We start from the raw sequence: 12,510 nt of genomic DNA on the forward strand, positions 1-12,510 counted from the left end.
TTTTATATTACCGTGAAGGCTAAGAAATTGTATTGTAAATACACAATATCTTTATGTTAGTAATAAATAAATACATAATTTAAATAAAAATCTAATATATAAAATGCACATTAATGCGTATCGCTCATCAGTTGTAGATAAAATAATTTCAAAATAAATTAAAATTAATAAAGAACCAATCAAATTACCCTCATTCAAGATTACTCATTATTTATATATGTCCCGTACCTGTCTGACCGTAATGCGAGTCGTTATGAACCCTGGGCCCAAAGCTGGTGAAGGAGTTCTCTCCGACGCTGGGTGTAGACGGAGTTGAAGCTTGAGATTCTTTGATTTCGCCGTACATATGGCCTGGAATAAATACATTCAAAAATGTACTAAATTCACAATAGAGAAGGATTTACAATGAAAAGGACCTATTCCACTGCATTTAAGCACATATTTTAAAGTATTTATTTACAGCTAACAAAAATACATATACAACAAACAACATATTACATTTAAAATATAGCCAAATATGGAATACATATTCAATACAAAAAAGTTTAAACATTTACAAAAGGAAAAAGACAATAACTAAGTTATATCTAATTTGGTTGTCTTTTGTGATAGTGTAAAAGGGGGCGTCCATAAATTACGTGAGGTGTTTAAGGGGGGGAGGGGGTCGAGTCAAATCTCATCTAATCTTACGTTGGAGAGAGGGGGGGTCTCGGCAAATATCACGCAATTTCTTTTCTGATTGAAAAAAAAATATATATACTATTTTGGTCCATTTAATCCAGATTGTACATGCTTAAGATTTAATCTTAAGCGTAATCGTAATACGATTAAGATCACTTGTCGTAAATAAAAGCACGAAGCAAACTTGTTTTTTTCTTTTTACAATAACAATCCAACGCTATTACGTAAGAAACTCACATTTTGATAAATCTCACGTGAGATTGGGGGATGGGGGAGGGGGTTGAATAAAATCTCACGACATCTCACCAGGGGGGAGGGAGGTGCAGAAAATTAAAAAAAAACACCTCACGTAATTTATGGACGCCCCCAAAGTGTGGGTGCGTTTGTGGGGTATGCTTCAGGAGAAGAAGATTAGAGAGCTTCATGGGAAGATTCAGGAGAACTTGCGCTATGGATATATATTTATTTCGTAATCCTACAACAATGTTATATAAAAACAAACAAACAATATACGTTAGTTAACGTACGGTATACGTAAATAAACGTACAAATATTCAAATGCTTAGCAATTTCAACATAAACTGTGAAATCGCATAAATCAAGCATTTAATTATTACAATGTGAAAGTTCTACTTATATTATGGTATATGTAATATTGTAAATTTATATTAACTAATTTTATTTCAATTTATTTGACTATTTTTTTTTTATATTAAAATTGTAATAAATTCTTAATTTTGCTTCTCCGTACATGATTAATTGTGACTGGATCTTTTCAATGACAGTACTCGTTCATTTACTTTCAAATACATTTATTTTGTTCCCAATTACCCAAATTACGCTTTCCAAAAACTATAATTCCGATTTCGATGAAAAATAATCAGCTCGAAATATTCAATTCCCAAAAAACCAACGAAATTTTACTTACATTATCCAATACCAACAAAAACTACAGCTGTAACCCTCCTATTTTAAATCGGTATACAATAGCTTTAAACTCACCCGTATGTCCATCCCTAAATAAATCCGAATGCGAGCTATTCAAGCTATTCTTTCTGGCGTACACAGAATTCTCGAACTCCACAATTCTGTGCCCTGTCTGCCCGTAAATAGGGTTCAAATTCCCACTGAAGTTGTTCTTCGCTTGATGGAACGTGCTTAATTGGCTATCGTAGTTTTGATTTTGGACATTTTGATTAATTGTACGTCGTAAAAGGCCGGGTGAGGCCGGCATGTGTTTTAATTCCGTCAACTGTTTTACTGTTTCTGCTACGTTTATGCCAGCAGGTGCTGAAAAATAATTTACAATGAGATATTCCTGACGCACTAAAGTCTGCCTATGAATATTACTGGATTTATCGATACAAGTATTTTTTCAAGAATTATCATGGGTTTAGTAAATATTTGCAATGGACTTTCTGTGAACACATTTAACATTCGCTCGAAGGGTGAAAGAGGGCATCAATAGCAGGCTGATCACCTACTTATCTATTAGATTGGCAAATGATCATGAAACAGGTACCTAGAGATATCTGAGGCCCAGATCTAAAAAGGTTGTACTTCAACAATTTTTTTTTGATTTATGAATCCTTTCTTAATTTGTATAACTTACGAACTAAAAATGTTATGAGGTTTCACGACATAATAATATATTCTATTTCAATACTAATCACAAAAATATTTTCTATGTCAGAGCCACCTAGTGTAATTAGCCGTTCAATTAACAGCCTAGCCTTTTAACCAACGACCTGAAAGATATTCAGCCGTAGCCTTAGTTACAACACATAATAAACTGGCTGGCTAATGCTTGGGCCATTAGTACGATAATGTCATTATTTGGCAGACATGACATAAATAATATTTTTTTAAAATTAATTATCATTTTAAAATTAAAATAATTATTTGCTTAAGTCAAATTCACATTATTATTGTCACTACTCTACGGCGACGTCTAGTTAAATGGCTAGGCTGTTAATTGAACGGCTAATTTAACTAGTTGGCTGCGACATCTATACGATAATTGACCGCCAGGTAAAAGATTTCAAATTTCAGGTATGTCATAACGTAGCAAGAAACAGAGTTTTTAATAGGTTTTACCTGTATTTGCATCATGATCAGGCTGCAAGAGGAAAGCCGGAGGTGGGGGCAAGTTATCCGCGTCGTTAGAGCTCACTTGATTCTGAACGTTCTGGAAATGTTAATAAAAGTATCTTAACTAAAAAAGTTATTCAGTAAATCGAAGTTAAGTTCGGTGGCGGTTGTGGTAGATGTTAAACGAAACACGCAAGTAACTTGAGGTTTACCAAATCTTTAAAGAAATTATTATACTAGAAACTAGCAGACTCGGCCAAGCGTTGCTGTGGCTAACGTTTTTGTTATATTATATAGTAGTAAACTATTCAAGGGAAACGGTAGGAGAACTTATGTGAAACGTTGGTACTTTTAACACAACGCCATCTGTTAGAATCTTTTGGGTTAACAGATAATTGTCACTGTCAATTAATTATAGACAAATAGTTATATAGCGACTATAATTAAAGATCTAAGCTATCCTATCTCTTAAGTTGGACCAGACGGTCACGGTGTGCCAATTTAATTTAAAATTGGTTAAGTAGTTTAGGAGTGTATCGCGGACAAACATTGTGACAGGAGATTTATATATATTAAGATATTATTACACTGTGTTATATTAACTGACCGATACACAAAAAAATAGTAATTGTTCGGGTACTAGCCGATGATGATGGATTTTTTATAAATGATAAAATTGTATGTATAAGTTTACAAGAGTTTATTGAGAGAAAATAATTACTTGTTACTATTTCTAAATGATAATGAGTGACGCGCGACGTGATTGATGTCTACATACGTACTGAATGTAATGAAATTAGGTTAAAGTGTAAAATGATGATGCGGCGAAATGATGTGCTGTTGCTGTGTGCGTGCCTTGCCCGTACAGTAATGTATACTAATATGTGGATACAAAAAATTGCATCCACTTCAGTTTTTAATTCAAAAATGTTTAAACAGAATCTACAATTTAGTTTTACTGAGTGCCTGTACCTGAACGTAAGGTCTCTGAGGTCTTGAGATGGATGAAGATCTTCTGACAGGTGGAGGCGGTTTGCCCACAGAACTGGATGATCCACGGCGGGACCATACCGTTGGAGCTGCTGAAATTAATTTTCAACAATTATTTATATGTGATATGTGCGAGGAACAAAGGCCAATGTTTTTAAAGTTTTTAACATACGAAATTTCAGTAAATTACACCGCTTTTTCATTTGTTATGTAATATCAAAACCAGTTTACATGTTTATCCTGGCTTACGTTAATTACTACACTATATATATCAAATTGTGAGCTGGGACGGTTTTTTTTTAATAAAAAACTGTAATGGCCTTATACCCTAATTAACGCCAAAACACTTACGATTTTTTTAAGAATTAAACGGCTTTGTATGAAAGAGCTTAAAATTATTGAATCAAATCAAATCATATATTCCCGTTAGATCAACTAAAATGGCACTGTTGAAAGTTAAATAAAATAAGATGATTCTAGTTGCCCCTTCCAAAAGGTAGTTTCGTTGGAAAAGAATGGGCAAGAAACTCCACACTCTTATAAAATAGAATTTCCAATTTTTGTAAACAGTTATATAATTAGTTGAAAATGTACTCCTAGAATAAAACTGTACAAATAAAAGAGTCTACTACAAATATAAATATAGCAATATCACACACACAATAACTTACCGTCGTCAGGCTCCCGCCATCTGCTTCGCAAAAACTTACCATTCATAGAAACAGGTCGTCGCTTAGGCACGGCCGGTTTCTTCCCTATAGTCGCAAACGTAGGCGTTTCGGTGGCTTCATCCAAGGACCTGACCGCTTCTTCCAGACTTCCCAGCGATATCGAGAAGCTCTCTCGAGCGGCCGCGACGCTGTCGTCGCGTCGCAACGTCACTATCTCCGACGCAACTGATGCGCAAAATAACACGTGCAAAGCAAAATTAGCATGCTACGGGAGACTGAATAGCCTTTAAGGTATCCGACATGTTATTACGCGAATAATATTTCTGATTCTGCTACGATGCTACTAATCATACTAGCGAATTGCAGTAATGATGATAGTGGAGAAGTTCATTAGATTTGTAGGTGGAAATAGCGGACAAGGGCCTAATTTTTAAGTAAATAAGCATGAGCAGTGTTGGCTTAGTGGCTTTAGCGAGCGACTCTAATCGCCGAGGTCAGAGGTTCGATCCCCGGCTATGCACAAATTTTATTTTAACTTTATTTCTTTCTTAAACTGTGAAGGGAAACAGTAAGCAAGCCGGCTTGCTTCATACCGAAATAGTCGACGGCGTGTGTCAGAGGAGGTTGACAAACTACTTGCCTATTATATACAGAAATCAATCAAAGAATGAAATACAAATATTAACGATAAAAATACAAGATTACTAATAGAATCTCATACCTAATCAAAAGGTGCAGTCATGTTGTTAATAGAATCATGTTTAACGTCAGTAATACTCCATTTTTTAAAGGCTATTCAGTCTCAGAATTGCTAACATAAATGAAACACTCAAAATGAAAATAAATTAACACTCAAACATTTAAAACTAAAACTGGGTCAACTACTTGTAAGATTTAGCTTAAAAAATCAGGCTTAAACAAAAAGGTATACCATCAGGGTGAGATGGCTGGTGATGACCATGGTCTTCCGCCGCGAAGGCACCTTGACTTCCGTACCCACTTGACGATTCCAGAGACGATTCACTGGCACTGGATTCCGAGCAAACCTGGAATTTCATTTGCACAATATTACTTATATACCCTATATTTTTTACGCATCGACGGCGAGTTGCACAACGACATAATTTATAGTTAGGAATCGAACCATGGAACGCCTATTATGAGTTAACTAAACGACAAAGCCGTTGCCTTGAAGATTTCTTAATATTTTATGATTCATACCCAAACATTTGTTGAACTGAACGAATTGAACGCTAAATAATTAAATAATTTTTACTTACTTTTTAACATTATTTACAAGAATAATTAATAAGTTTTATTTTGTGTGACCATATGCAATTATTTTAAGGTGTCCTGTATACAATAATTGTTTAAAATGTTTTGTATACATTCATTAAAATCGCGAACAATACTCCATTCTCCATTGGATAGTTTCGATATTATACAGCGAATAAAATATTTTGATACTTTGAAAGTTATGCAATATATTTCGTCGGACGTAATTATCATAACTTACTTAAATACATAATTCTAGTGATTTAAGCTTGGATTTTTTTTATTAATATGTACCGAGGCAAACGGACAGGGCTCAACTGATGTTAAGAGATAATGCCGTACATAGACACTCACATTGCCAGATACGTTGCCGGACCTTTACTTATTTAGGCTTCGGGGATCTCTAACACAGCATGAAACGCGAGTAATGAGGCGAACCTATTGCATCATTTAACGCCGGTTTGGAGGTACAGTGGTATTGCCCAAGTCATGACTGTCTATTTGGCTGAAGCCCGAAGGCAACATTATGGCACTCCCACTAGGCATGTTTACTTCACCAGTGGGCGATGTGTTCATCACATCCTGACGCCGGAAAAAATAATACCAGTCAAGGAAAATCAGCGGATTCTGACTTTTGGTTCCAAGTTAAAAAGTCAGAATCTGACACAGACTACACTAATCACCTTCAAACCGATAAAGAAAAGAACTTAGAAGATTTATTAGAAGTAATTTAGCAAGATGCATAAAAAGGATTTTCTTATCTATTTTTACATTATTACTTACTATTTTAAATTGGCTTAGTCATTCAACCGTAAAACGCTGACGCCATATATACGCAATTCTATTTACATAACTCCTTATAAGGCGCTTAATTTTATACTGCTTAATAGCTGTCAAACCAATAAGATTATATCAAAAATCCGATATTTAATGTCTGAAACATGTGTCATCTATATCCTAGGCGGAAGACTCGGACCAAATATTAGAAAATCGCGTTATAGGAAGTTATCTTTAATAAGGTGTTTTTTAACAAATGAAAATCTAGGAACAAGAATTTAATAGTTCAATTTTATAAAATCACAATTGAAGGTGCAAAGGTACGCAAAACTAATTATGGAAATGACAAATCATTATAAATCACATGCTACAGACATAACACTTGATAAATATGCGCGTTATAGCAAAAAAATACTGCATTATATTCTGAATATAAAGTGTAAGGTTAAGGTAAAATATAAACGATAAGGTTGTTAGACCCTTACATTTATTACTAATTGTTTTAACTTCTTATATGTAAATAGCTGCAAGTATCAAAATACAATAGTCCACTATATTCATTGGGTTGATATAACGCGATATATCGTAATCGAAGTATGATCAGTAGTGGCTTGCACTGTGTACATTGCGAACGAATTATGACAGGATCCAGTTTGACTGTTTATATTTTGTAAGTAGTGTTTATATATAATGTTACATTTTATTTTAGTTAGAAGTTTAATATAGCTGTCAACTTTATGGAATAAGTGATACCTTGATGATCTTATGCTCCAAATAAAAGTTTTTTTGTTAACTTTAATATAAGTTTTTGAAAATGCAAATAAATTTTAGATAAAGTACTTATGTGATTAAAATTTTGAAGTGATTTAATAAGATCATAAAGAAAATCTTAACTTATTTCTAACACGAATCACTAAGTAGTACTATTTATTAATATTTTTTTTGTTTGTAATATTACCAAGTTTTTATTTACATATAATACTAAACATAACTAACATGAATTTCGGATCGTTTACTTTCCTCTACAGATTGTATTACAAACAAAATTAATCGTAGTTCATGTTGTGAAAACCCTATTACGATAACAAATTCGTTTCATTACAGATTAACTGCGAACATACTTCTGATAGCAGGATGGTGAGAAACTATGCATATGATTTAATACTGGCTATAAATTCTTCGTTTGTTTCATTCATAATTTAGTACCTACTAAACTGATTCACATCTTAAATATGAGTTCTGGGTTCAAAGCATTTAGTAAGTAGGCGTCTCTGCACAAAATTTTAATAGATTCAAAATATTAATCTGCCAACTTAGTGTGGACACGGCAGGGAAAGCTCTAAAATTTGTGTCACACAGTCAAAATGTACATCTTTGTGAACACAGTATACAAATTTGTGTTTATAATACACGAGTAAAATTAGCAGTAACATTTTTATACATACTCTCCAAATAACAACAGATGGGATATAATTACCACTATATAGATATTGGTAATTATATCCCAAATCCCTAAAGTACTAAAACACTTAGAACCCAAAGTCTGATCATGATTCTAAATAATTCTAATAAGCACGGATATATCCAGTATCGCGTATTTAATTTTCCTGCGCCCAAGATTCAAAACTTGTATAACAAATATTTAACGACCATAAATCATTTAAAAATCTTCACAATACACGTAACTGTAGGCAATATATTTACACATAATAATAATAATAATCTTCTTGTATAATGGTAAATTTACGATGAAACCAATTCTGCACAGATATTGGCTCTGCGACAACTATGAATAATATCTAATTCCGTGTAGTATCACGTCATTATATTTGTGCTCCCGGATTTTTAAAAAGCTATTTTTGGAAAATAAAATTTTGGAAAACACCTCGATAGATAAATGCGGAACAAAAATAATGCTAGATTTGTGTCAATTTTGGTTAATTGAGGCAAGGCTATGTAAAAACTTATTTAATAACACATATGTAAATCTGTTTTTTTTAATGAAGAAATTTCAAATTAAAACTTAAAATTCAATTGAGTAAAAAAAGCGTGTGGCACTCGGAGACTTCCACACGTTTTACGGCCGCGGTAAAGCTATTGCATAGCATTTTTTATCACCTTATGCAAATTTAAATAATTTTTATTTTCTATTTATACAGTATTTTTTCTTTGATATTACTTCAATCTACCACTATACCAGGAGTGAGACAGACTATATAGGTGTGTTACCTATATAGTCTGTCTCACTCCTCTGTCTCAACGCGTACCGTCACCGATCTCGTCAGAGAGATGTGAATACGCAGTATGCTTTCTGTCCCACTCTAAAACACCTGCGCTATGTCACTGACGCCAGACAGATTTGAGAAGCAGTATGCGTTCTGTCCCACTCTAACACGTATTGGCCGCATCTATATTACGTCAACGTGCGTTAGGTATTTGTTTTCGTTACGGAATTTCTTGATTCGGTCCCTGCGCTCAAAACCCGCGATAAAATCTATGCAATAGATTAAAGAAAACCACTATAAAATACTATAAATTTTAATTTGTAGAAAACATCACTTGCCTTATCAGAAATAAAACATACTTTTAGATGTATTAGCATTAAAATCCGATACATACAATTATTCGTCTGCTACATACTGTAGACCTGACTATATAAATGTGTCGAAGTATATTCCCTAGCATCTTCCAATAAAAGCCTAAAACTGTTACAGTCCTCACGAACCCGAAGATGCGAAGGCTGCATACAAATCTGGCGACATATTGGATCAAAATCTGCCTATCACTCTCAAGACTATCATTAAAAAACTGAACGATAGCGGAGTCTTTGACGCAAATACTACACTCAATGGACGCGAGCAAAAGGAATTGAATAAATTATTTGAGACAGTTGAGTTTATGGTGAGTAATTTTGAATAGAAATATACTTATTTGCAGTGATCTTCGGCATATATTGTGACTGTACTTTTATGCATTACCTTAAAGAAAGTTTACTGTATTTAATAAAATTTAATTATTTTGAATCACTCACTATGACTTCAGACTAAATTACAAAATTAAAACTGCAACTACTGGAGATGTGCACAATAACAAAGTTCTTATGAAAATAAAATCGTCTTTTCGTTAATGAGAATAACGTTCTTTTAAAATCTTAGCGTTTAAAATTGAAAATCGTTCTCGCCATGAGTCATTTCCATGAATTTGAAATTAATTGAAATATCGCTATTGCGACATGACGAAACACATTTGGCATGAATAAGGTTCTGTGTTTTATATATTTACATTTTGCTATTCACATCAACAAGTTATGATTACAAATGAATTAAAATGTCAAAAGTGTAATACATATATTGATTTTGGACGCCCAGAAAATATATTTTCTTTAGTGTAATAATCATGGCGATCTTGATTAGCCGATAAATTTAAATTAACAGTTAACAGGCTAGGCAAGTAATGAAACGTCATCGATCCAAGTCATTCGCCTAGCTGTTTGATCAACTGACTAAACATCTTTAAGGCCGCTAGTTAAACGGCTCCGTTTAGTTAAAAGGCTAGGCTGTTAATAGAACGACTAATTACGCTAGTTGTCTACGACATATCTACCATAATCACAGATATAACCAATATTGATATTACAGGTATCATCAAGAAACCGCCAACCGTCTAGTGTACAAAACGTGTTCTCGTCATTACGACTGGTCGAGCGCGTCGTCAAGAAACAACTGAAAGAGGGACAACTTTCGGAATCCCTTGCTTCTAAGTTCCATTGGGATAAAATGTAAGAAATTTAGGTAACAGAATACAATTAGACTTTGTTGGACACAATATTATCGCTTATAATTATGTACTTTAAATTAAAAATAAACATGTGTGTACAGTTAGTACATGCGTTAGAAGTTATACTTCTTTGGCGTAACATGATAGAAATATTTTATTGTAGAAATCTTTCGTCTTATTCTTCTAACTATATTTGTATAATAACGTATTATCTAGTTAAATAAAGTTAATTTAAATATCACAAAAATATTTCTACATAATTAAAAAGCACGCATTTTATTTAAAAACGTTCAAAAAAAAATGAATTTGTTAACTTCAGGGTGTCAGTTTTTTAGGTCGATCAATAAAAGTTACAGTTTTATAATGTATATAAAAGTAATAATATAAAGTTTTGTAATACAGGAAAGATGGGTAGGCATGCCTGGCCGAATAGGTGAGATATCACTATTAAGATTCCTTTGAATTTTGTACTTTTATCAATTACATTTTGTCTTTACAGCTCTATGCGGCCCATTCGTGAAAAACCCATGTACCACATCGACAAAACTACTAACATGAGGGTATTTGATATAAATTAATTTTTCTTTACTGTAAGTTAATAAAGTCTAAGTTTTAATCTATGGCATTGTTTTATTTAATTAATTAATTAAAAGCAATTATCCAGTGGCGGTAACTTTTTGGGAAATGCCCTTAAATAATGCACGTATTTTCTTGAATTTTTTGATGTGAAACATCTTTAGACGCATGATGATAACATTTTTAAGGAATGCAACGTCACGAAGATGTGCAGCGTTTTTATCGAAGAAAAGGCAGAGATCAATTGACACCGATTGAGAGAGAGTGAAAAAAGGGAGATTGAGAAAAAATACACGGTATTGGTTGACGTATTCGTTTAGTAGTAGTACATATTAGAACTTTAGTTGTCAATTCTGTCGCATAACGTCTTATGCCGTAAATGCACATTTTTTATTTATTTATATTATTAGTAGCACGTATATAATGTGAATATAGATTTACAAATACATGGAGTGATAATATTATACTGGTACATGATCATCTATTGGCTTATAATTACGATATTAATTACATAGAAATCCAAAGCTTAGCAAAGCCTCGTCCTTAAGAGAAAGGCTTGCTTAACGATTAAGTTAACATTGCTTACTTAATTAAATGTTTAATACAGGCAATCAAAATTTGTCAAATTTAATATAATATGCAAAACATAACAAAATGACAACTTGCAGATAGTAAACGAATGAATGAAAAATCAGAGTATTGGATGGAGCATATACAACAAAATTATAGTAAAATACCTTTTCTTGTTGAGGAAATTCTGAGTTATGTTGTTGCGCCCGCGACGCCGCCATAGTTGCCAGTTCTGACATATTCACATACAGAGCTTGCGGCATTTCTAAAAATAATCAAAAATCTATAATAATCAATCTTGATTTTTGTTATAAATTATTGAGTGTTAATGAGCGTAGGTATCACTAACAACATCAAGCGGGGATTCGCCCGTTTGACCTTGGTCAATAAAAAACGCTAAAGACTTTCACGTATATATCGAGGGATCCAACACAGCTGTGGGTACCGGCATGCTGCACTACGATGTATGCAAAAAATTGTTACGCCATGGCTATTAAACTATTTAATCATCTTCCTAGAAGTTCCAATGACGTGCAATTATTTCAAGGAGAAAGTGATTAAACTCTTAAAGGCAAGGTGCTTTTATAGCGTGAGCGAGTATCTAGATTATAAGTTTGACATTACTTCTAAATTACTTAACTTACCTATTATGATGATATTATGTTAATGTTTGTATTATCTGACATTATAAAAATAAATGACATTTGCATGCATATTTATATATGGCGAATTGTAAGGATTTTTATAATTAAAAAAATACGGAAGCCCTATGTATAGGCTCTGAACCTTACCAAAGCCGGTATCTTATAAATATAAGTTCCTTGTAAGAAAATTTTTACCAGATATTTAAACGGGAAAATATATTATGCAAAGTACCTTTAGTCAGATGTGGAGGCAAAGAAGACGGTTTTGGCTTCATCTCGCTATGAAGCATACAGTTGGACTTGCTTGGTACTATCGGTCTCTCCAATGATGAACATCTCTGAAAATCATACGTTTAAGTTATCTAGTTCATATCTATTTTCTATTTTATTAATATAATTCAAATACATACATATAATATATTTATAACACATACACAATATTTATTTATTTATAAGTT

General features: G+C 33.0%; 2 protein-coding genes across 6 annotated transcripts in view; one reads left to right on the plus strand and one right to left on the minus strand.

Annotated features, from left to right (window-relative positions):
- The window catches only part of LOC111000007 (protein MTSS 2), a 122,815-nt gene that overhangs the window by 5,347 nt on the left and 104,958 nt on the right, over nucleotides 1-12,510 (minus strand). For 2 of the 5 annotated variants that reach the window (XM_045632229.1, XM_022269311.2), the window contains 8 exons: nucleotides 12,285-12,390; nucleotides 11,576-11,673; nucleotides 5,365-5,479; nucleotides 4,473-4,658; nucleotides 3,745-3,854; nucleotides 2,779-2,869; nucleotides 1,684-1,971; nucleotides 229-351 (listed from right to left, as the gene is read on the minus strand). In XM_045632229.1, the coding sequence (XP_045488185.1) occupies nucleotides 229-351; nucleotides 1,684-1,971; nucleotides 2,779-2,869; nucleotides 3,745-3,854; nucleotides 4,473-4,658; nucleotides 5,365-5,479; nucleotides 11,576-11,673; nucleotides 12,285-12,390 (1,117 nt within the window). The remainder of the gene's footprint in view (nucleotides 1-228; nucleotides 352-1,683; nucleotides 1,972-2,778; nucleotides 2,870-3,744; nucleotides 3,855-4,472; nucleotides 4,659-5,364; nucleotides 5,480-11,575; nucleotides 11,674-12,284; nucleotides 12,391-12,510) is intronic. The other 3 variants (XM_045632228.1, XM_045632231.1, XM_045632230.1) reach the window with 3 other exon arrangements.
- LOC111003006 lies at nucleotides 7,094-10,882 on the plus strand. The gene is made up of 5 exons (XM_045632235.1): nucleotides 7,094-7,155; nucleotides 7,590-7,622; nucleotides 9,200-9,386; nucleotides 10,124-10,263; nucleotides 10,762-10,882. Exons 1-5 carry the CDS (start codon nucleotides 7,124-7,126, stop codon nucleotides 10,838-10,840), a joined length of 471 nt encoding a protein of 156 aa, XP_045488191.1. The 5' UTR covers nucleotides 7,094-7,123; the 3' UTR covers nucleotides 10,841-10,882.

This window comes from Pieris rapae, chromosome 18 (assembly GCF_905147795.1).
Source record: "Pieris rapae chromosome 18, ilPieRapa1.1, whole genome shotgun sequence".
Classification (NCBI taxonomy): Eukaryota; Metazoa; Arthropoda; class Insecta; order Lepidoptera; family Pieridae; genus Pieris; species Pieris rapae.